The sequence below is a fragment of the Benincasa hispida genome, chromosome 1 (assembly GCF_009727055.1).
Source record: "Benincasa hispida cultivar B227 chromosome 1, ASM972705v1, whole genome shotgun sequence".
NCBI classification, from domain to species: domain Eukaryota; kingdom Viridiplantae; phylum Streptophyta; class Magnoliopsida; order Cucurbitales; family Cucurbitaceae; genus Benincasa; species Benincasa hispida.
This window is the reverse complement of record NC_052349.1, coordinates 58844712-58870655: the sequence shown is the minus strand read 5'-3', so window position 1 is coordinate 58870655 and position 25944 is coordinate 58844712. Positions and strand designations below refer to the sequence as shown.

The 25944-nt window shown below is 34.3% G+C and overlaps 1 protein-coding gene across 2 annotated transcripts; it reads left to right on the top strand.

Moving 5' to 3' along the window:
- Positions 1–3455: 3455 nt before the first annotated feature.
- Positions 3456–22056, top strand: LOC120085139 (D-2-hydroxyglutarate dehydrogenase, mitochondrial). Of its 2 annotated transcripts, XM_039041009.1 has the most exons (15): positions 3458–3808; positions 3917–4236; positions 13676–13777; positions 14129–14176; positions 17099–17169; positions 18290–18408; positions 18691–18786; positions 18883–18992; positions 19355–19435; positions 19946–20046; positions 20663–20771; positions 20968–21073; positions 21152–21237; positions 21320–21445; positions 21545–22056. In XM_039041009.1, the coding sequence occupies exons 1-15, from the start codon at positions 3691–3693 to the stop codon at positions 21632–21634; spliced, it is 1683 nt and encodes a 560-aa protein (XP_038896937.1). In that variant the 5' UTR covers positions 3458–3690; the 3' UTR covers positions 21635–22056. The 2 variants fall into 2 exon arrangements, with proteins under 2 accessions (XP_038896946.1, XP_038896937.1); XM_039041018.1 differs by lacking the exon at positions 14129–14176 and having other exon boundaries at positions 3456–3808.
- Positions 22057–25944: the final 3888 nt, after the last annotated feature.

Genomic DNA, 25944 nt, shown 5'->3' with positions numbered 1-25944 from the left:
TTTAAATGTTATTTTTGTAATTCTATCCCTACTTTAAATCTTATTTAAATTCTCTCCAAAAGATAACTTTTCTGTTTAAAAGAAAAAAAAATTCTCATTCAATTTAGTCTCTATCATTTTAGATGCCCATGAGTTTGACTTTTATACTTTCAGTGGTAATTAAATTTAGTCATATAAAAATATTGATAACTTACGAAAAAAAAATTTAGTCTATAATAATTTTCTCTACATATTTTGAAAATATATTCTCATTCATGTTTTCTTTATTATTATATAACCAACGTAGATAAAAATTACCTTCGGACTAGCAATATAATGACTTAATATAATTTAGGTGATGGGAGATTAAAAACCTTTTTTAAAACATAAATGCAATCAAATCGAACTCAACAATCACACCATGCAAGTCTTCTCACTCTTTAAGAATAAGGGAAAGAACAGAAGTTGGAAAAATATCTTTTCCAAACCCAAGAGGACCTAAAATGTAGGATGTCAAAGAAACTAAGTTATGGACAACTATGTTTTCCTCTTTAGGGACTTTACAAAAATCAAAACGAGATTAAGAGACTCTTTAACAAAAATATCAACTTTAGATAAATCAAAATCTTTAAGATTCAATAATATGACCACCTCCAAAAAATTAGATGACTAAACTTTCACTAAAGGTTTCTGCTCATGTCAATGCTTATCATGAGGTAAAAAACCGTTGAAACAATTGAATGAACAATCAAACTAAACAACTAATTTTAAATTTTATAGTGAATCAAATTGATGGAAGATCCTAATTCATGCCCTTGGTTATGAGCCACATAACGTAATTATTAAGGCATTTCTCACTTGAAGAAATGGAACTGTAACTTGCACACACGAATATTATATGAAGGAGTAATAAAACATGCAGCGGAATAAATCAGAATCAATAAGCACTCTAACTACTCTTAATTTGAATTTTAAACATGTCATTCAAAAGAAGTTCAAAGAGGGTTTGAAGAAAGCATTACCTTTGAAGACCAAATCCACGAATTCAGCAGAATCACTTCAATATTGAGCTTGAAACTTCAACAAGACCACCACAAAGATCTTCTATACAAAGCCCAAGAAGGAATGAGAGATGGAAACACTCAAATCAAGCTGAATTTTGAATAAATTTTGATGGTTTGAGAGGGTTTTCGACCTTATAGCAATTCAATATCAAAACCTCTGAATTCTTCTTCAACTCTCTGCATGGAGGTTCAATTTATACTCTGAAATCATGCAACAAAGTGAGGTTGCATGGAGGGCAACACCTACTTGAAGAATTGATGAAGAAGATGGTGGAATTAAGTGATAAACCACCATAGGTTTGGTTAGTGGTTTTTTTCCTAAATTGGAAAAACCCACTAACATGGAAAAACAATTTTAAACTAAAATTGTTTTTAAATAAAACCACTTTATTTAAAACTTAGTTTTTATAAAATCAATTCAAAACAATTAATTTAAATAAAATTAATTTTGTTTTTAATTAAACCTTTTAATTAAAAGAAAATTAATTTAATATCAAATTAATAAAACACCAATTCCACCAAAATGATCAATTTCATATTTAAATCATAATTTAAATATTAATTGATTCTCTAATTTCATTTAATTTCAATTAAATTAAACGGTTTTAATTGTATCAAATACAACCAATCGAAAACCTTAATAATTAAATTTGAACATTTCAAATTCATAACCCTAATTCCAAAATTCATCCTATCCAATACTCAATTAGCTATTTCAATTTATGAGCTAGTAGAGGGACCTAATGGATCTAAGTTCATGAGCTCCAGCGATCTGTTATTAATTCGTTAAACTCTTTAATCGAATTAATTACTATTCGTTAACTATCAAGACACACCACTATAGTTCGATAGTTGCACTCTCCTCACTATAGATATATTTCTGTCTATGTAAACTATAACAAGATATATTTCTGTCCTGTAAATACATTTTGTTCCTTAAGTTCCTATTGACCCTCTAATAAACAATTTGATTCATAATACCACTTATGAATCATGTACCTCTTTATCATGAGAAGGCGGGGCCCCAATTATTCAAGACCTGGAATCAGCATTTAAGAGAACAACTCATCTACTAACCCTAAAATGGGTAGGAGTGAATTCCATCTTGTAGGCTATGTCCCTAGCTATCCATCCAATCTTATCCGCAAAATGGAAGCTCATTGAGCAATGCTGTTGGACTACCCTCATCCATGCAAATCAAATGATAATCCTGAATAAACAGGAGTTCATAGTTAGCTCAGGATTAAGATCGAGTTACCCTAGGTCACTTTAATATGAAATAGTCAGTTTTATACAAACTCATTGCATAGGATGCCTCCACTCACATGTCTCTACATGAATGATTTGTAGATCACATCATTTGTATTACCTATACAAAATGGGCTGCATCCAATAGTGTTACTAGGATGAGATACCCAGTTCCATCCATATACTTATAGACTATTTAAGCTATATACTATTAATTTGATCATGTTTAAGTCACCACATAAAGTTAAAAGTATTTATTTTATAGCCATAGATATGTTTATTGGATCTTCATAATATAATGCAAAAACAACTTTATTGAAATAAGACACTCAATAATAATTTATTGATAAATAGAATGTTTAACACAAAATTTACGAACGTCAACTTTTAGGATATTCCTTACAATATATACATGTGTAATGTAATGTTTGCTCGATACATTTTGATGATTAAACTAGATGTAGATTCAGTAAAGCAAGAGCTAAGATTGTGTCTACCTTGCTAGTGAATAGCTTTTTCTACTTGGATTTTTATTTAGTTTACTCATGTGGCCAAGAAACTAGTTAGGTGCTTCTATTAAAGAAGAAACTACTTTACCTTGCGGCCAAAAACAATTTGTACATATGGTACTGCTTTCTCCACAATCCTTGGAAATTAAATTAAGTTTAGATTTGTGGAGAAAGAGTTAAAAGATCGTGTGTACCTCACTTGTTAAAGAGTTTTTTTTTACTATGTATATATATAATTGGTCTATCTCAATGGTTATCATAATCCTTGAATTTGGCCTACGCTTCAATCTGAGTTAATTCCAGTATTATAGGTCAAGTCCCTATGAGAAGAGTAAGCTCGTGCACCTCAATATTTGAGGTGGAGTTTGACTCTTCTTGCACGAGACAACTCAACTCTCCCCACAATGCTTAGTCCCAATTTTTTGAAAAAAATCTTTAATTCAACTCTTCGTAAATAGACATCTACGTTAAAGCGAGCATAGTTCAATTTACTGTATTTATAATCAAGAGATATGTAGTTTGAATCTCTTGACTTCTATTATATTTACAAAATAAACGTCAATAAACAAAAGTGTATTTTACCTATATTATTTAATCTCATCCACCTCGCACTATCCTCAAAATGTGATGAACTAGTATTGAAACTTTTGCGTTTGAATATTAGAAAAGCTTTCCTTTTTGATTGGGTTGTCCTAGCTGATCCATCCACGTCGCCTTACAAGCTTACACGGCAAGCTTACGCATGCGTAACCATTCGGCTTTCCAGTTTTAGACTTTGCTCACCTTGGCGAACGTAACTTCTTGTGATTAAAAAAAAGTATATTTCAATCACATTTTCAATTCGATAATATTAGTTCCCGGCGTTAAAACCAGTTTGAAAGAAGTTTTGGATGATGATGACGACGACGATGAGGAAGAAATCTGCCAGTTTTCTATTCAGATACTCTCGAATTTTTCACTCGGATCAGCCTTTGAGTCTTAATCACAACAATTCGCTTCTCCGTTCAGGTTTCTTTCACGTCTGGCTGATTTCATTTGCAGTTTGCTCTTTCCGGTGGATACATCTGTTTGATTGATATACATTACTAGTTTGTTTACATTCTTCATCATTTTTAGGAACTTCCTTGTGCATGCCAATTTCACGATATATTGGTTCGTTTCGGGGATGCAGAAAAGCTTTTCAGGCTTCCGCGATCAATCATTTTAGAATGCCTTGCGGATTTCAGTTCAGACGCTTTACTTCATTATCGTCTGTGGTTCAGAGAAATCCTTCATTTTCGAGGTTAAATTCTGATGATATCGACTTTTTCCGGAGTATTTTGGGGGAGAAAAATGTAGTTCAGGATGAGGATAGGCTTTTGGATGCAAATACAGATTGGTTGCGGAAGTACAGAGGGACGAGTAAGCTTTTACTGCAACCTAGGAGTACAGAAGAGGTTTAATTCTTCTTCATTGAGTTGAGACTATTTTCTTTTTCGTTCTTTATAGTCGATGGCTTGTTGAAGTCAAAATTCTGAAGCTAATAGCTTATGGTTTGAATTATAGATTGTTGAAATATAGTGAAAAGTGATGCCATGGTCTACTTAATCTTGTAGAAGACATACATTTTAAATTTTTAGTTAGCTCATGTTCTGCCTGACTCTGGCTCTTGAGGAATCTCAATTAGTTCAGCAACATCTTTAAATTGTTCTGGACTCAATACATTCTTTACTTCAATAGCATTCATTTCTTCTTGTGATCGATTCTGTTTTTTCCTAACCTCTTTTTCCACAATGGCATTCATTTCTTCGATAGCATTCAATCTACGTTGAATGACTCTTTTTCTACATCCTCGACTGATATAAATGTAGGCCAACATATCTCTAACTGTAAAAGACTTCGAACCATCTTCACAACAATCCTATCCTTACAAATCAATACCAAATCTGCTACTCCAGGTTCAGTCTCACCTCTTTAAGTACTCACCTAATGGTTACCTGAGAAAAAAAGGGTATTCAAAGCCAAGAAGTGATGCTTGTTACGGATGCAGTGAATTTCGGACCTAGCTCAGTTATATCTTCCTTAGAATGTGAAAGTTGAAGAAGGCTATGAACGATGCGTTCCTGGCATTGATAAATAACCAAACATCGAGCTTGGTTCTGGAACTCCTTAAGAAATTATATGGGTGAGCTTGTAAGTGGGAACCCAAAATGAAAAGGCACTTTATAGCAACTATCCCATGATTGAAAGCAGGGCTTATTGCCAATAGATATCACTAATATGCTAACTTGGCACTTGCTTCTGCTGATAACTTCAATCTTAGACAAGTAGACACATCATGCACTTCGTTTTGGTGTGCTGCAAGAGCAAGTGTTTTTGGAACAACTACCTGCTTGTCAAGTAGGTGATGGTAATAATTTACTTGTTTCTAAACTGCAGAAAGTAATATATGGCTTATAAGTTATAACAACCCCTAAACCTAGTTTGATCCTTCACTAGTTCAAAGGCTAATATTGTTTCCCTTTTTCTTTTTATTTCTAGTTCAATGGCTAATCAAGCCCTTTTTTACTCTTTTACTGGTTACACTTTATGTATATTCTAGTTTTCATGGATGATATCATCATTTGAGGAGGTGCAAGTGGAAACATTTATGAACTTATTGCAACTTTGAAATGAGGATTCTGCTCTAAAGTATCTTAGACCTCTGAATTATTTTCCTGGCATGGAGGTGCTCCATTCTGCTTAAGATGGTCTACTCCTATCTGAATCCAAATATTTGTGATATTCCAAAAAAATGTTAAAAGTGGCAGAGGCGAATTACTACTCCTGTGATAACTGGATCCTTTTTATCAGCCAGAGGACTATTGTATTGCAGTAAGCAGTAATTACAAGGTTAGACCTCTGTTACTCATGCAATATAGTGTGTTGATTCACGTACTCCCACAAATGTGCACTGGGAGGCTGTGAAGCACATATTTAGGTACCTCTCCTCACATTTCCATCTGTAATGCCTAATCCCTTCTTATTAACTTAGATTGGAGATCTTGTGTGTGACTCCTTCCCTTTGGCATAGGGACTTCTTATCCTCACGGCCTTTAGAGGGAGGGAGGGAGGGAGGGAGCTCTAGGAATTATGGATGGAAAGAAATTTGAGAAATTTTTTAAAACAAACATCTTCCATGGCTCAACCGATAAGATTCTGTGAGATTGAAGGTATCATCATCACGGTGTTTGCTTTCTAAGGCCTTTACTACTTTCTCTTAACTAGATATTCATCTGAATTGGGATGTTTTTTTCTTTCCTTTGCATTTAGATGTGCTATTTTTGTTTTTGTTTATGTTTTTTTTTTTTTTTTTTTCTGTTTTAATTCACTCCTTTATGGAGTTTGTAATGAGGCGGGGAGGGATGGATGGAGGGAGGGGGGGGGACATATCCGCTGAATTGTTGATATAAGCTGTTTTCTACATATAAGTTATCTTAGGTGTTCTCTTCCCTGTTGAGCGATAGCATTCATCAACTTATTCTTGGGTGTTTCTTGGCTTCCAAACCTCACATAATATCGCTATACATGATTAAAGCTCTTCTCTCTCTTGGAATTGTGGATGGAAAGAAATTTGAGAATTTTTAAAACAAACATTTTCCATGGCTCGGCTGTTAAGACTCTGCCGGACTGAAAGTGTCATCATAGTGTTCTCTTTCTAAGGCCTTTGCTACATGATACTTTTCTGAAATGGGATGCTTTTATCTTTCCTTTGTAATTGTATTTAGATGTGTTATTTTTGTTTTATTTTCTGTTTTAATTCATTCACTTTTGTATTTGATAACTTTTGAGTAATAGTCCCTTTTTCATTTCTTCAATGAAAAGTTTCACCTTCTGCTTCAAAAAAGAAATAATTATAATAAATTTTTAATTAGTACTTTAGAATGAATTAGTTATTTCCATTTTCATAAGGGGCTATAAATATCAACGTTGACTTGAGGACGGGGGTTGAGGAACACCACCCCCCCCCCGTGAAAAAAAAAACGAAATCAAACAAGAACAACCCTCCAATTCTTTGAAATCATAAGGATGCTATAATTATAAAAGAATTTAGTGTAATTTGAACACCACCAAGAGGTCGTATTCTGAACTTGTGCCCAAAAGAATCAAAAGAGGTAAACTTATCATCAAACAACCTACTATTCCGCTCGTTCTACAAATGCCACAAAAGTGCGCGGGTCACACATTGCCAAAGAATTCTACCTTTAGCACAAAAGTTCTCACCATTCAGGCCATCCATAATCCAATCATCAATCTTCTTAGGGAGGCAACTAACTACCCTGAATGTGGCAAGAAGACAATTCCAACCTCTAGACTCAAAACCACAGTGTAAAAACAGATGATCCACAGACTCCATCTCTTTAAGATAAAGAAGGCAAATGTCAAGTTGATGCAAAGACCAATTGTGAGTAGCAACCATCGATATAAATAGTCGAATGGAAGTTAATTTAGCAACAGGAGAAAATGTATTAGAATCAGTCCCATAGATTTGAGCATAACCTTTGGCAACAAGACGAGCTTTTAACCGAGCCACTTTTCCATCAGGATTGACCTTTATAGCAAACACCCATTTACACCCAATAGCCTTCTTTCCAGTCGGAGGCGAAACGAGATCCCAAGTACCATTATCATCCAAAGCAGTCACCTCCTCAATCATTGCACTACGCCATCCGGGATGAGATAAAGTTTCATTAACAGAGTTAAGGATAGAGGTGGAATCAAGAGATGTAATAAAGGAATAAGTGGGAGAAGACAACTGATTATACGAAACAAACGAAGAAATAGGTAAGTACAAGTGCGTTTACCTTTTCGAAGGGCAATGGGAAGATCATCACTCGGTCTCAGATCAGATGTTGAAGAAGCCAGTGGTAGAGGACATGGGTCTGAAGGTGGCTGTGGAGGACACCTGGAGTAGACTTGAATAACCGGAGGGTCAGAAGGAAGAGACACAGAGGAAGGTGGAGGAGAGAAGATGTAGAAGATGAAATCTCATAGATAAAAAGATCATCCTCCCTCTGACACGGTTTCAACGGTGATGGACTAAAGGGTATATCTTTGAAAAATGTGACATCAAGAGATACGAGAAACCTGTTTAGAGTAGGACAATAATAACAATAACCCTTTTGAACACGCAAATAGCCTAAGAAAATGCATTTAAGAGATTTCCGAAGATTTCGTAGGAAAAAGAGTATGATAAGGATGAGGACAGAGGAAGGCATTCTATTAATCAGAAGCAAGCAATAGACATAGCATCGACCTAAAATTGCTTTGGAACATGGATTTGAAAGGATAAGGTGCGGGTTGTTTCAAGGAGGTGTCTGTTCTTTCTTTCAGCAACTCCATTTTGAGATGGAGTGTCTACGCAAAAGGATTGATGAATGATGCCATGACCACATAAGTAAGATCCAAGTACATGAGAGAAATATTCACCAACATTATTAGTACGCAAGGTTTTGATAGAGACATTAAATTGATTTCGAATCTCAGCATGAAAAGCACAAAAATGAGACAATAACTCAAAACGAATTTTCATTAAGTATAACCAAGTCACACGAGAATAACAAAGCAATGGAAACCTGTTTGGGACACGACTGGACAAGGACCCCAAATATCAGAATGGACTAACTCAAAAGGAGCACTAGCTCGTTTATGAACTCTAGGACTAGAACTAAAACGATGATATTTAGAAAACTGACACGAATCACAATTCAAAGATGATAAGGAATGAAATTTTGGATAAATTTTCTTCAACACGAACAATGATGGATGACCCAAACGACAATGGACTTCAAACGGGGATGTAACTCCAGAGCAAGCCACAACTTTTGGTATCTGATGGTAAAAAATGTAAAGACCCCCCCGACTCATGTCCTCTACCAATAATCTTCTTCGTCATACGATCCTGAAACAAGAAATAACTAGGAAAAAAAGAGACAAAACAATTAAGGTCACGAGTAAGCTGGCTAATAGAAATTAAATTAAAAGACAATTGACGCAAATGTAATATAGAGGACAAAGAAAGTGATGGAGTGAGAGAAATGGTGCATATAGTCATCAAACATTCTATGAACGTGTTCTTTTCCAGAGTATAAAAATTCTAAGAATTCTAAGAGTTCTTTCACAGAACCACAATGATCTACCAAACCAACAACCTCACTTTCAATGGAATTCTTAATCTGAAGATAAAGTCGAACGTCATCACGAAGCCAAGCCTTTTTCTTTTCATCTTTTGGTGGCTCCTTAGTCACATGATCATCTATATCTGTACTAAGCAAATAAAATTGGATTGTCCGACTCCAATCATAGTAATTCGATCCATTTAACTTGTGTTTAGTTATCTTTGATGCTAGGGGAATTACATTAGATACTACCATATGCTTCACTTCATCCATTATGAGCTAATAAACAGTTTGTAGATCTCACAAGCGGAAAGAACAAATCAGAATTGAAATCAAAGTGAACCAAAAGAACAAAACAACTCCAAATTGAACAAAACAACAACAAACCCTAAGCACAAAAGGGTATTTTTTCCAACTAACTCACAACCGAGTAGATTTCAATGGAACCAAATGCACAGAACAATCAGAAAAGATAGGCCGAGAAGAACCCAATTGACGGAACGTGGAAAGGGGTCCCACGTGCTCCCACACGCCGGCGCGTGGTGGCAGAGCAGAATCAGAGTGGCAGCGTGTGAGCTTCACGCACAGTTGTTTCCGGCGACTGACGACGGCAGACTTGATCGGACGGCGATGACGCTTCTCCAGGGATGGGTGGTGTAGAGAAACGGTCACTCAAACTTGATGAATCAACTCAAACCCTAACCTTGTGAGAAGCGTAAACTCTAAACCCTAACGTAGCCGTTGAACAAAAATTCTAAACCCTAGACCGCTCTGATACCATGTACTCAATAGAATAATGATCTTATTCAATTAATCAGGCTGAAGATATACATACATATATATAATATATATAGGCTACTCAGAAAACCTAATCTAGGAGATATAAAATGACAATAAAGGACAACTAATTATATTACAATATAAATACATATTATAACGAAGCTGAGATGAGCAACTTGAAGGGCAAATTAGCTAATGAATTCCAAATTAAAGACCAGAGGATCTTGAAATACTTCCTAGGGATGGAATTTATCCTTGTTAATCAAAGAAAATATGTCGTTTATTTACTTGAAGAGACAGACTTACTTGGTTGTTGTACAACAGAAACTCCTATTGGGCAAAACTTAAAATTGCAAGCTGCAAAGGATACAGAGGTAAAGGACAAGGAGAAATATCAGAGACTCGTGGGAAGACTTACTTATTTATCTCATACTCGTCCATATATTGCTTTTGCTGTCAATATGGTGAGCCAGTTCATGCATGCCCCAAGGCCAACCCACTTTGAAGCCATCTAAAGAATTCTAAGATATTTGAAAGAGACTTCAGGAAAATGGATACTATTTAAGAATGGTCATTTACATGTGGAAATTTACATTGACGCTGACTGAGCAGGTAGTACCACAGATAGGAGATCAACTTTTGGCTATTGTTCCTTTGTTGGAGGCAATCTAGTTACGTGGCGAAGCAAAAAACAAAGTGTGGTAGCCAGGAGTAGTGCTGAAGCAGAATTCAGGACTTTAGCACATGACATTTATGAGGGTATATGGATAAAAAGATTATTAGAAGAATTGAAATTTATCCAGGTAATGCCTATACGGGTTTACTATGACAATAAGGTCGCCATCTCCATAGGACAACCCAATCCTACATGATAGAACAAAACATATAGAGGTTGATAAACACTTTATAAAGGATAAGATTGATACTAGAGTGATATGCACTACCTATCTTCCTACAATAGAGTAGATTGCTGATGCATTGACAAAGGGGCTTCCAAAATTACAATTCGACAAATTGATTAGCAAGCTGGTAATGGAAGATATCTTTAAACTAGCTTGAGGGGGAGTGTTGATTTATGCAAATATTTTATTTTTATTTGGTTTTATTTGCTGTAATAATTCTGTAGGATTCTTTCCTTTTCTCTCAATATTTTCCTTATTTCATTTAGTTTGTATTCTATTTAAATTAGGGCTTTATACCCTTGTAATAAGGAAAAAAAGAGAGAAATATTTTCACACATGGTCATCCATGCCATAAATAACTCTAATAACCTCCCTCTAAAGGGCCGTCTCCTCATGGCAGAACCTCTAAAGCCATTTCATCAACAAAGCACCGTTCTTCTGACTTAAGGACCCAATACCAAGCCCATCGTAGATATAGGGAGGGAAGACCACTGCCACTTGACATGATGAGAAGCCGGTTTAAAACTCCCACCATCCCACACAAAATCTCTAATAATCTTCTCCATATTGTTAATATAACACTTAGGGGCCTTCATCAAAGAAAAGAAATAACATGGTAAACTGTTAAGAACCGATTGTGCTAGAGTTAACCTCCCTCCTTTAGAAAGGACCGAACCGTTCCATTTATCAATTTTCTTTTTGAACTTCTCTTCAAGAACGTTCCATGCCACCTTAGAAGCATTCTTTCCTCCGAGAGGGAAGCCCAAATAAATAAAAGGGAAGCAATCAACTTTGCAGCCCAATAAATCCGCACTGGCAGCAAGCTCATAGGGCTTAAATTAATCCCAATGAGGGAAGTTTTGGAAACATTTAGGGAAAGACCCGAGCCCAATAGGAACAGGTTGACAACTGACCACCAAGTCCTCAAATTCCCTACACTCCAAGAGCAAAAGATCAACATATAATCCGCATATTGAAGAAGAGTAACCTCAACTGAAGGCCTACCAAAGGAAAAATTCGGACCATTCTTCTTTCACTACAGTAAAGAATAAGACTGCTGAGAGCATCCCCAACAATTGTGAACAAAAAAGGAGAAAGGGGTCCCCCTGTCTAAGGCCCCTTTGAGCCACAATCTTCGCCCTCGGTCTCCCATTGATGATAATAGAGAAATTAGTAGATGAGAGACAACCTCAGATCCACTTCCTCCACCTTTTTTCGTAACCTTTAAGTTTGAGGACCGCATCGAGAAAATCCCAGTCAACCTTATCATAAGCCTTTTCAAGGTCGAACTTTAAAATAGCCCATTTCTTACCTAAAGCTCTCCACTCTGCCACAGATTCAGAAGCTGTCAAATTGGCATCAAGGATTTGTCTTCCTTCCACGAAAGCCAATTGGGAGTCGTTAATAATAGAAGGGAGGACTTTTTTCAGCCTCATAGTCTAAACCTTGGAAATAATTTTATAAAGCGAAGTCACCAAGCTAATAGGCCTATACTCATTTACCTTGATCGCCTTTTTCTTCTTGGGGATCAAACAAATGTATGTTTCATTACACCTTTTATTAATGATTCCGTTTTTAAAAAACTCTTGGAACACTCCAAGTAAGTCATTCTTCAAAATGTTCCTAGATTTTTTTATAAAATTCTCTAGTCATACCATCCGGCCCAGGCGACTTTAGGTTCCTCAAGTCAAAGACAGCATCTCTAATTTCAGCCTCCTCAAAAGGCACTTCCAAAACTTGACTATCCTGAGCATTCAAACCATTCCAATCCAAACCGTCGAAAATAAAGCGCGGGCTAGAGTCTTTCTTGTACAAACTGTTGTAAAACCCAATAATCTCATCTTCTCTAAGGAGAACCTGCCCCTCATTGTTCTCCAACATATTAATAACATTTTTACTTTTACGAGCTGAAGTCCATCTATGGAAAAATTTGGAGTTCTCCTCCCCTTCTCGAAGCCACTGGATCTTACCTTTTCGGGCCCAAGCACACTGCTCTCTAGACACAATCTCAGTTAACTCTGCCTGGCACACTTCCCTTTCCCTTCTATTATCAACTGAGAACGCACCTCCCTCTTCTGAGGTATCAAGCTTCTCTAACTTATCAGTAAGGATATTCTTTTCGTAGTTAATACAGCCAAAGACCTCTCTTGACTTGTATTACACAGTTTTTTTTTCTTTAATCATAGATTGAAATGGAATGAATTTGAAGATTTTTCTCTCATCTTTTCGAGCTATTTTGTTGTTTAGCCTTGGATTGGCTTAAATTGAAAATCTGCTGCTTCGGGGAAGAGGGCATGTGTGTGTGTTAAGGAAGCTCACTAGAAAAGCTGGAAGTTAGTCTGTTTAAGTTTTTGTTAGGTACTAGATATTTAGTATGGTGTTAGTTAACGGGTATAAGGCTAATTAGATAGATAGGTAGATACTGAATAAAAGTAGTTATTGTATAAGGGTAGTTACTACATGTTATAAATAGAGGGAGGGTAAGTGAGTGGAGGTTATCTTGTGGAGTGATCTAGGGCTTGGGTGAGTACACTCAAGAGGGAGGTTCCAAGTTCCTTTATACTTGGGTTATTTTGTATTTTCATCTTTATATCTCAATATATTTCAGATTTGTTCTCGTTAGAAAGCATCCTTACAGTTTTCTGTTGAGCTATACTGTTATGTTAAGTATCGGGAAGAGAGTAGGCATGAATTGGTTTTTCTTTTAGTTTGGCAACTCGATAATCTTCAGTTTTTGTTGTGATCCATATTATTTTTTCTCTATCAGATACTTTTCCTGACCAATTTTGCAAGGTAGAAAAATTGAACTTATTACCAATTGAAGTTTTAGAAGTTTTTGAACTTGTGTCACATGTAAGAAATATTATTAGGTTGAGATATCATCTGTTGGAAGACAAAGCTGTAAAATGGAATTAAATAAAAAGATAAATTTGTGCAAAAGATAAATTTGCGCTTACATTTTAATTTTCCATTTTTTCTCTTCTAATGAGGTGCCTTTGGACGCATATACTTTTAGTTAACTTGGATTGATATGTTTGTTTGACGCCTTTTCTCAGGTCTCTCAGATACTTAAATATTGCAACTCCAGAGACTTGCCTGTTGTACCCCAAGGTGGAAATACTGGTCTTGTTGGCGGAAGTGTTCCAGTTTTTGATGAAGTAATATAGTTGATTAGTTTTTTATTTGGTTTCTATACGGCATCTGATTAGTGTAGCACGTCTCCTTTTACATTCTTATTACCTGGATAATTATTTTGGTTTTAGAGTTATGGATATCCTATGGGTAAATGTCTCTGGTTATTAAGCTGTAGCCAGTCTATCAACATGTGCGTATCCAGATTGCTTGTTATTTATATGGACAAATTTTGTGGGCTCTATGCACAATTATGATATTATGTGAGTAATATCATTAAGTGCAGAAAATCCATCCATCGAGAAACATCATCTATGTATAGCTTTCTTTTTTAAAATTTTACAAAAAGGAATGGCATTCTTTTGAATCTTTTGCAGGTAATAATCAATCTTGGATTAATGAATGATGTCATATCTTTTGACAAGGTAAACACCACTTTTCATTTGTTTCCTAGTTCCTCTTTCTATCTATCCTCCCTATTTACTAAGTTTTAACTAAAAGCTGGAAGCACCATTTTCACCATTTTTTAGGCAAGATTTTGTAACATAACTTATCTGAAGTTCATTTTCCCTTCAGCATCAGTCAAAAGCCATGGAATAAGGTTCTATCTTTCCATTGTGGTCCTTTGAAACATAATAGAATTCACCCCCTCTTAAAGTTTCTCGGAGAAACTGACCAAAACTTCTATTTCCTGCTCGGGGAATCATTATCCTTGTCATTCTTTTGGATGAAATTTTTGTTTAATTTGTAATAATATGTCATGAATTTGTTTAATAGTTTTGGTTAAATTCTTTTTAGTTTTCTGAATATATAGTTTGTCAGCACATCCTCCATAGAGGGGTTAGTATCATGTATTGAACACTTTTGAGTCATAATAAACTCCTTAGGGTTAAGCTTTCTTGGAGAATTCTCGCAATTGTCTTTTAGACTACACCAAATTGCTATCAAGAAATCGTCTAATCAATGTTGGCTGTTGCAGTGGAAGACCAGTGGAACATTTGGATTTTTTTAAAGAAAATTCCTTCAAGTATTTAATTCTGATTTGTTACATGAAAGTATTATGCTTGACTTGCAATCATCAAATTTGGAACATTGAGATCTGAGAAGAAAAACTGGCAATGTTACTACCGTTGGCGAAGAGGTTAAGGAACCTCAAAAAACCAAACCTCTTCGAAAAATTCTTTTGTGGTTGATGTCTTAGTTCAGTCTGGGAGTTTTTTTTTTCCTTCCAAATTTTCGTTGTTTGATTGACAGGGAGGCATTGGATATCACAGATCTCTTCTCCTTGACAGGAGAGTTTGATTTTAGAATCGGGAGAAGGAATCATCATATTTGGAGCCTTAACCCTTCTAGTGGTTTCTCTTGTAGATCCTTTTCCATTGTTTGTCAGACCATTCTCCCGTAGGGGGCTCTATCTTTTTGGTCTTTTTGAAGATTAAGACCCAAAGATGGTTAAGTTCTTCGTCTGGTAGGTTTTGCATAACTAAGTTAACAATTTGGATTGGGTCTTGAGAAGTGGCCCGTGTTGGTTGGCTCGTTGTTGGTTAAGTTTTACACAATAAATTTTTATGGATGCGTTTGGTCTTAGAGATTTGTGGGAATGGTCAAGGAGTTCTTCCTCCAATTCCCCTTTCAAGGATAAAGGTCGATTCTTTTGGCTTGTTGGGGTGTGCTTTATGTGATTTGTGGGAGATTGGAACAATAGAGTGTTGAGAGGGATGGAAAGAAATCGTAGAGAGGTTGTGGGGATGGTCAAGGAGTTCTTCCTCCATTCGCCTTTCGAGGATAAAGGTTGGTTCTTTTGGCTTGGTCGGGCATGCTTTATTGTGAGATTTGTGGGGAGAGTGGAACAATAGAGTATTTAGAGGGATGGAAAGAAATCCTAGAGAGGTTCGGTCACTTATTCGTTTCCATGTTTCCTTTTTTGCTTCAATAACGAAGGTTGTTCGTAATTACCCATTAGGTCTTAATGTTCAAGCTTGCACAAGTCTTCTTCATGACTTTTTGAAGATTGGATTTTTGAAGCTTATGTTTGGCTAGTTTAGAAGTTTATGCTTTGCTCAATATCACTTTCAAGCCTCATCCGGATTTAAAGCTCTCTCTTTTGAGGTTCAAGTTTTGCCCTCTGCTGGATGTCTCTTTGGTTGGAAAGTCTTTTGCTTAATGGATTTAGTGGATTTTTGTTGTAGAGCTAAGCCTCTTCATTTTACGAAGACTTGATCTTTCTGTTATTCCATAGTATTGATCTTGTAATGTTCTTGTATTTGCAATTATTTGTTAAGTTTTTTTTTGCTTCGTTTCTTGTACTTCAAACATTAGACTCATTTCATTAATTCAATGAAAAAGTCTTGTTTCCTTTTCAAAAAGAATTACTCATTAGGTCTTATTTTACAGGACTGAAGGTTTTTTCTTTTATTGTTTTTTCTATAATCGGGTATTCTTTCATTTTTCCTCAATTTTTTTATATCTGTGAATGTCTGGGCCAACTTAAGTTCACCTCGACTAATCTCATGAAATAATTCCTTTGACTCCATCATATTTGGGTGTCAAGGAAACTCGTAGGATATTAAATCCTAGGTAGGTGGCTACTATGGATTGAACTCCATGACCTTTTAGCCCTTTATCAAGGTCATGCCACCTATTTACCATTAGGCCAATCCATGATAGTTTTTTCAATTTTCCTCAATGAAAAGTTATTTCTTCATAAAAAAAAGAAAAAACAAAAGAAAAAAATAAAAAAATAAAAAATCCTTGCTAATTTTGGTTGACAAGTCAAGATGACAGTTTTATGAAAGAAGTTGGAAATTATTTTAGTGAAGATTTATGTGCATTTGGAGGGATTTTTGAGGTTAAACCAGTTGACTCAAGTGCATGCATTTCATAAATTCTTTTAGCAATGATTTGCAATCACCAGTCACATGCCAAACAGAGGTATTGCGTCCTAGGAATTAGAATGAAAAAACTCCTGGCATAAATAGTGAAAAATCTGCGAAATTTGTTTGCTTTATCAGTGTTCTGGTAAATTCAAAGCATTTTCAGTTGGAATATGTCATAACCATAGAAAGAAGCCAATGGCAACTTTGGAAGTTTGTGTTGTTTCCTCCTATCTTATTTATTTTTAAACTCAAGGGCGAGTGGATGTAGTAAGTTGTTTACTAGTTTTGGTTAAAATTCATTTTAGTTTTTAAAATACATAGTTCGTCACTAAATCCACCATAAATCCTTTGGGTTAGATTTCTTTAGGATTTCTCTCCTTCGTCATTAGGCTACACCATAATATAACTATTTTTTTTAGTGCAATTATGTGATCAATGCTTATTTGGTAGTTATTCTGTTGCGTTCTTCAGGTTAGCGGCATACTTGTTTGTGAAGCCGGTGGCATCTTAGAAAACTTATCCTCTTTTCTGGACAGCCAAGGGTAATATTCTTGCCAACATACACTTCTTGAAAATTTCCTTTTCAAGTTCCACAACGTGAAGAAGACTTGACTGTCTACTTACTGTTCAGTAAAAGTTGCCTAGTATGCTTTATCACATTAATAATTACCGGGAATTACAATGCTATATGTCACCTTGTGCTTTTGCGGAGCCTGTTTCAGTGTATGCTAATTGCTACCGTAATTTTCTTTACATGGTAGATCAAAGTTTGAAGTGCTATGTTAGAGGAGTTATCTGCTTCATTCTTTTCTCTCTGAGGCTCTAGACGTCTTTAATAGTAGATAAATAATTCACTAATTGAATTGGGAAGCAATTTAAAATGAAGGGTTGCAGTTGAAACGCAGGAAATGTTTTTTTTTTCTATGAGATAAATGGTGATTTAGTTTCATACTAAACGCACCAAATTCTTGTGGTATTGTTTTGCCTTTATTTTTTCTCTCTCTCTCTTAAAACAAGTCTTGATTTTTCAATTGTTTATTGGAATGATGAACACTTATGTGGAAGTCTTGGAAAGCCTGTTATTGAATATTTAGGAACTTTTGAATCAGTGTGCCATCTCCAATGAGATTAACGAACCTGAGGTGGATTTATCCAAATATTTGATCAACTATCTTTTGGTAGACTAAACAACAACAAATACATGTTGATCTTTCTATATATACATATATATTAACACAGATTCAAATGCAAATAATTTGTATATAAACGCATATGATGCTCCTAGAAAATAAACGATATAATTGATGAGTCAAATGAAAAAATTATGTCAATAACGTTATTGGCATTGCCAATTGAAAAGATGAATGCAAAAGTGTTTAAAAACGATTTTTCAACATTCTGCCTATTAGTATTGTAATGACAATGATAATGGTAATATACTTGATGCAACAACCTTATAAAAATAGGATTTGTTTGTTCTATAGGTTCTACAACTGCATAAGCTCTAAGGTAATACAATTGATGCATGGGCCAATGAGTATAACATGATGTCAAATTTACTAGTTTCTTTCATTTTCCTGCAACTCTTCCCTTCCTAGCTGAAGAATTCTTTTTTCTGCCCAGCATCAATTTGTTTTCATGATATTTTATGCCTCCATTCAGATTTATAATGCCACTGGACTTGGGTGCTAAAGGAAGCTGCCAGATTGGTGGAAATGTTTCTACTAATGCAGGTGGTTTGCGCCTTGTTCGTTATGGATCTCTTCATGGCAGTGTACTTGGTAAGGACTCTATATGGTCATTCTGGTTCATGATTTACATACATAATTATGTCTCTTGATTTAATTGATATGTGCACAAATCCCAAAGAAAGTAGCATTTGATGCTCATATCCGTTCTTATTAAAGAAGTGAATCATAAAGGAGCGAAGCTAAAGCTTTGATGATGGGTCTGATAAGTGGCTTTGACTCAGTTGCAATTGCAAATGTGGGAATTTGAAAGTGCTTGCCAAACCTTTTCTTTGAAAGCTTATGTGCTCAGCATGTTTTTGTCAAATCTTTCAGGACTTGAAGTTGTTTTAGCTGATGGTAGTGTGCTCGACATGCTGGGAACTTTAAGAAAAGATAATACTGGATATGATTTGAAGCATTTGTTTATAGGTATGTGCTTATTCTTTCATCTATTTCGTATTTAATCTATAAATCTACGGTCTCTATAAAAAGTTGTATCAACATTGATAATGTTTTATGTTGTAGGCAGTGAAGGTACCTTGGGCATTATAACCAAGATTTCAATTCTTACCCCACCTAAACTACCTGCTACTAATGTTGCATTTCTTGGATGTAAAGATTACTCGAGCTGCCAGGTATCCCACCTCTGGTTTTTCTGTTTGCCATAATGTACTTTTTCTGAATAATTTTAGTTGATCCGATCGAATTATGAACCAATGGTAGCACAACTTTCAAAATCTTTGACATTTGTGGTTAAATGGAAGTTATTGAAAATTATAGATCTTCAATCTGCATGAGTACTCAAGGAATTGGTAAAATCATTCAAAGATCTGCCAATTATCAAGTCTAAATTGTTATTATAAACTAATCCTTTGGGCCTTTATGAATTCCTTTTGCTTCTCCTTTCCCTTATTTGAGGGGAAAAAACCCGTCTGCTTCTTGCTTTGCCAAAGTACTTACATTTTCCCTGATATTTATGTACTTATCTATTAAATAGAAACTTCTAGTGGATGCAAAGAGGAAACTTGGGGAGATTCTTTCAGCATTTGAATTCCTGGATAACATGTCGATGGATTTGGTGAGGTCTCTTCATCCTTATTTTCTTCTTCAAATCGTGGATAACTTAATAGTTTGGAAGATCTTTGGGGATAGTTTTCTTATTTGGATATGGTTATGGTAGTACCAGTTGAAAGTCAAGGGCCATTACAATACATGATCTGGTGAACAGTTTATTTTTAATTTTTTAGAAACAATAGAAACGTTGAACACAAGTAATATGCATTTGAAAAAATTGAATCTAATTTGTATTAAGTTTACATAAACGATTATAGATTGCTGAAGGATTTTAATAATAATAGAAGGTTGTTTTATTTGTTCCCCGAATGTTCCAAAAATTCAATTTAGTAAATATTAATTATTAACACTCGCAGCTGTATAATATAGTTATCCTTGACTGACTTGATTTAGGAATGAATTATAAGTATGCCCAACTATTTTCCTTAATTCTCTTCGGAAAAAAAAAAAGATATGTTTCTACTTTCTATTTTTGTACTTTCAAAGCGATACTCACTTCACTCTATGTGTATAGGTTCTCAATCATTTAGAAGGTATTCGAAATCCATTGCCTCCGACAATGCATAACTTTTATGTTCTGATCGAGACGACGGGCACTGATGAATCATATGACAAGTACGAGCTTGTAATTCATTCATCTGCTTGGACAGTTCTTTATTGGTGTTAAAAAAAGATATCTTTGATAATTCTCATATTTGAATGTATTTGGAATCACCTGTAAGTTCAAAAAGAGCGGAAAAAGCATAAAATAAAGAATTTTGAGTCGTGAGGATCTATGAAGAGCAATAAAGTCGTGAGATCTAAGATATCTATAATCCACCAAGATTAAAATGGAAATACATAAGCTCTTCTTCGCAGCTGGGGTTGCTAATACATCTGTGTTTGCTTGCTCATGTTCTTTAACATATCACTATGAAAGGTGTTTGAAGTATAGTACTGTTAAAGAGAAAAATGCTATTGAAAATCAAGGACTTATTGAAATATTATTGTTTTCCTTAAAAACCAAAATAGCAAGTAAAGCTTATCACTTCCATGCCCTGAATTTTGTTCTGAAATCAAACAAAAACTCGAGTAGAAATGTGTTGTCAATAACAGGTGACTACAATTTCTTTTCTTCTACATAATGTCACAAATTAAACAGATGTGAGCCTATGCTAGAAAATTAAAAATGTTGCTGCTTTGACATGTTATTGCAATCTTATTTGCTTCTATCTTTTATTTGGATTACCAGGGAAAAGCTTGAAGCATTTCTACTTAGTTCGATGGAAGGTGGTTTAATCTCTGATGGTGTTCTCGCACAAGACATCAACCAAATATCCTCTTTTTGGCATATCCGTGAGGTATTTATCCCTGCTATATACTGATCTTCAATCGATATTGCTGTCAGTTTTAGGGAGTGATGCTATATGGCACTCAAATATTTTAGCACACCTCTATTCTCATTCATTGATATAAATGTCATTATGAGGCCTGCGTTCTATTTGCAATTGATTGTTTCTTTTATCTTCTCTAGTTCGATTTTTGTCTTGACTGTAGGGTATTCCAGAGGCATTGATGAAAGCAGGAGCTGTTTACAAGTATGATTTGTCGTTACCTGTCGAGAAGATGTACGATCTTGTCGAAGCAATGCGAACAAGACTTGGTAAGAGGTATTCCTCACAGGAACTTGTGATTTTTGAAGACCATGACTTATAGGCACTTCAAAATCTGCTCTCTTTAGGCAACTCCGCTAAAGTAATTGGTTACGGCCACCTTGGAGATGGTAATTTGCATCTGAATATTTCAACTCCACAATATGATGATGCGGTAATCCCACCTGTTCATCCTGTCCAGCTGAGATCTTTAGGTATTTAGTATCAGTTTTTAACCATGTGTGATAACTTCTCAGGTTTTCGCACAAATTGAACCCTTTGTCTATGAGTGGACTTCTAACCATCGTGGAAGCATCAGTGCAGAGCATGGCTTGGGATTGATGAAAGCCAATAAGATTTTCTACACCAAGTCCTCTGAAACTGTTCGTCTTTTAAAAACTTCATGAGTTTTCCTATACTTATTATTTCATTGAAGTGTGGCCTTGTTTTATAACATTTTAAAGGCACACTAATTCTGATAGGTACAAATCATGGCTTCTATTAAGAAATTGCTGGACCCTCGTGGCATACTCAACCCCTATAAAGTTCTGCCGCACTCCCTTGCTTCCTAACCTGAGCCAGGTTCTCGACTCGACTCTTCTTGAATAAATACTCGAGTGGTTGAGTTTAGCAAAGCATTTCATAGGTGCTTGTGAAATAAAGAATCAACAACAAACGGGTTTGTATGTTGATGCCTAAGCAAATCCAAAAATGCACATATCTGACAAATATTGCTTTAAAATTCTGAAGGGATGTTGTAGCTAGCTAATCATAAAAGTAAGATGTCAATTCTGTTATTTAGAGCTTCCGTTGATATATCAGACATTAAGTGCTTGCATTATAGTGACGTACCTGTCATGTTTGAGAGAAATCCTACCGCTCATTTGTCTTTGGTATATGTAAAAATTACTTGAAATGTATAGTTGGAATAGCCAAGGGCTGTTCTATAGTGAATTTGTTTTTATTTTCTGCATTAAGAGATCATACTTGACTAGTATTTTTTTTTGTTTTTTTTTGTTTTCTAGTGTAACTTCAATAGCAGTGTTTTAAAATTTAACAAAAAAGTTGAGAACTAAGAAAACGTAGTTTTCAAAACTTGTTTCTTTCATAAGGACCTTACACTTGAATGATATCTGATTTGTTTTCTTGTACGTTTGAAAATTATCTTATTGGAATGATGTTCACTAAATCCTCTTTCTGGAAGTATGTAGGATTTTATTCTATCTTCTTTTTTTTTTTTTTTTCCTTTACAAGTAGTCTAGAGGGAATCAGAGCACCAATTTCAAGTTGTGTATAGCTTTGGATAGACGCATGTTTGCATGCGTGTAAATTGTTTTTCCCCCCTCCTCTTTCTCTCTTTCTAAATAGATGACAATCTAAGATTTTGAAGTTGAGTCATTTGCAATCGCCTCTTTTGTACCACTTTCATTTATAGTTTGACACATCATTGAATGATATAGTAATTCTTCACATTATTCTTTAATCGAACTATTATGGCAAATAATGAAGAAAACCTTTCTATAATTGTTTTTGGGACCTTATATACACGGACGTCTAAAAGTTAAAAGTAAGTTTGATTAAGTGGTATTGGTATGTGCTCTCTTTCTACGGATCGAAGTTCAATCCCCACCTCTATATTTGTTGTACTAAAAAAATTATCACAAAATTACAGCGAGAAAGGAACTCAAAAAGGCCGAAGTTACAAGAAAATTACTAAAATTAGTATCCCTTGTTCCCTTGTTCGGTCTTTTCACTATAACTTACTCTGAAAAATTACCAAGATTAGGAATATAGTATTTCTAATTTATTGGAGGACCAGCTTACCTAAATCGATTCCCGTCATTCAAGCTTGGAATATGCCAATCCCAAGTTGGGAGTGCCAAAAGAATTTTGTCACACTTCTGTAAGTCAAGGGAAGGACACTAGCGAGCATCTATCTCTGCCCTAAGACACCTGGAAGTGGCGGCGGCGACAGAGATGGTAGTCATGGATGGAGGAGGAAAAAAGAAGGCTAAAAAGAGGAGAGAGGAAATAAATAATTCAATGGTTATTTTGATTTTTTTTAAAAAATATTCTTCTAAATAAAAGTTAATTCTCTGGTCAACAGTTGCCAGCTATAATATCAAAAATTGACCGTAGGTATTAAAATGCTACCAAAATCAAATTTTAGGAATAAAATCTCGAGTTTGAATATTTAGATATCAAAATGTAGCAATTCCAAACCTTACAGATTAAAAGTATGATTTTCAATGGAAAGAATTTTTCGAAAAAGAGATGCAACAATTTTCAAGATATGTTTGTGACATGAGTTTTGTTTTGTTTTTGTATTCAACAAATGGGAGGAGTTTTGAACCTCTTACCCAGGTTGGATATTCTTTGTGAGGTAGGGATATTAAATATCTGAGATTTTAAATGACTATGATATGATAATTAATGTCTGTATTTGGGTATATAGGATACTTAATATTTGAAAGTTAACTATTTGTGTTTGACTTATCATTTTTATAAATAGAAACTAAAATTAAATAATAACTTAGTCGGGTGTTTTTAAATAAAAAAAATGAGAACTTATTTACAAATATTACTAAATATCATTGTGTATTAGTGATAGAAGTCTATCGTGGTCTATCATTGATAGACAATGTTATTTTACTATACTTAAAAATATTTTCAACAATTTTACCATTTAAAACAATTATCCACTTAATTAAATTTAAGAGAACAATTGCTTATCATACGTTAAATTAAACATTATTTAATATATTATTAGTTTAGTTAATTATTTAATCACTTAAAAATAAACAAATATATTTATATTAACATTTATTAAACATTATTAAGTTATTTAAATTTATTATTAAGAATAAATAAACATATATAAATTAATTAGAATATTCATAATTAATAATAAATTTTATATTAAATGGTTAAATAACATAAAATAGTAATTGTAAATGTATTAAGTGAAATTTATTAAATCTAAAATTTATATTTAGAAATAATTAATTAAATTTAACAATAGTAATTAATTGATATTAATTTATTAACTAGGCTATATTTTTATTATTCATCTCAAAAGTATAAGAATCATACTTATATTGAGGATATTAGAAAATTCATATGATGAGTTTTAAAGTTCTCTATATAATAATATATTGGATTTTAAAAAATAAGATCGTGTGAAATAAACAAATATATTGAATGTCGGTTTGAAATTCTATGATAAAACTTATGAAACAAAGATAAGGGAAGGAGCTCACTTTGGCACACAATTCGTTGAACAAAAAAAGGTTAAATTATACAAGTGTTCATAAATTTATAGTAAATTTGAATTATATTCCTTACCTTTCTAAAATTTTATTTTTACCTTTAAACTCTAATTTATTTCAAAACTACCTCTAGTTAATGTTTACATTAAAATAGTAATAGAAATCTGGTCTGATGGTGACTTGTAAAATTGTGATGCATGTGAAAAATGTGTCATGTTTTAATTATACTCTTAAAATTAGGATATATTTTAATTAGACGATTATCATTTTCAAAGATTTCATTTTAATCTTTAAATTTAAAAATGTTTCATAACGGCAAATTCCTTAGCCTTAGGTTCCTAGTGGGCGGTTAATTGAAAAATGGAGGGTACAGATAGACATACGTGATGATGAGCTATAAGAGAGAATAAATGGTTTTAATCACATTTGAAATGGTTTGATAGATGAATGAAGATGATTATTAAGAAAATCGCAAAAACTATCTCTAAAGTATTAATTATACCCGCAAACTTCAGTTGTAAAAATTGAATCCTCAAACTTATACAAGTATTAAAATTTGATTCTCAAATTTATATACTTGTAGAAATTGTAATAATGGTATAAGTTTGAAGGTTCAACTTTTATAATTTGGGGGTTTAATCTCTACAATGTAAGTTTGAGGGTTCAACTTTAACAATTGTATAAGTTTGAGGTCTCAATTTATACAAATGAAAGTTAATTACAACTACTATCCTATTTTAGGAGTGATTTTTACGATTTGGCCGATCTTTTTTCTCTAATGATTGCGAGTTAGAGACCTCAAATTCTCTACTTACCCTTCACAAATTTTGTTTTTACCAAAATCTTTTGATTGAGATGGGAGAAAAAACAATATTTTACCCTTACTCCCCAAATTTGTTCTCTCACCTCTTAAACTGTACAACATGATTTTGAATGTGATAGGGCTCTTCAATCTTTTCTTCTTTTAAATTTTAGTTTCATCCTTTAAAGGTAAGGGGTAAAATGAACGACTGAAACAATAAGAGCAAAATTGAAACCTCAAACCACTATTAAGATTTTGAGATGTAATTGAACCACACCAATTATTGTTGAAAAAGTGCTGGAGTGAATCGTCACTCGATATACGAATGTTAAATCGAAAGTACTGATAACAACTGTAACAACAAAAATACCAACAACAAATAAACAAGTAAAGACACACAACAGTTGGTAACCCAGTTCGGTGATAAACACCTACGTCTGGGGGGCAAAAATCCTAGGAAATATAATCCACTAATATTAAAGAGTTAAGAAATTTACAGCTTAGTACTTATCTGCAATACACCAACTACTACAGTGGCTCATGTAGAGCTTGACTCACACTGCACCTAAGCTCCCTCTAGATGTGAGACCCCTTCTCAATTAAACCTAGGCTCCCCCTAAGAATGTTAATATCAGCATTTGATACTTTGACACCCAACAGTGTGTGAGATTCCTCTCAACTTGATTATCTTCCTCTTGGATCAGTGAACTCCCTTCATCGACAACTCTTAGGTCCCCCTAAGATAGAGAACTCCTTATTTGAAGTTGAGTTTTAGGCTCCCCTTAAGACTGAGAATCTCTTATTTGGCAGC

What these genes read in the sequence shown, in the direction of transcription:
- LOC120085139 (XM_039041009.1), top strand. Translation starts at nt 3,691, where the DNA reads ATGATGATGACGACGACGATGAGGAAGAAATCTGCCAGTTTTCTATTC. An exon ending in GTGTTCCAGTTTTTGATGAA is followed by an intron (nt 13,778 to 14,128) that starts GTAATATAGTTG and finishes AATCTTTTGCAG; the next exon opens with GTAATAATCAATCTTGGATT. An exon ending in ATAACATGTCGATGGATTTG is followed by an intron (nt 19,436 to 19,945) that starts GTGAGGTCTCTT and finishes CTATGTGTATAG; the next exon opens with GTTCTCAATCATTTAGAAGG.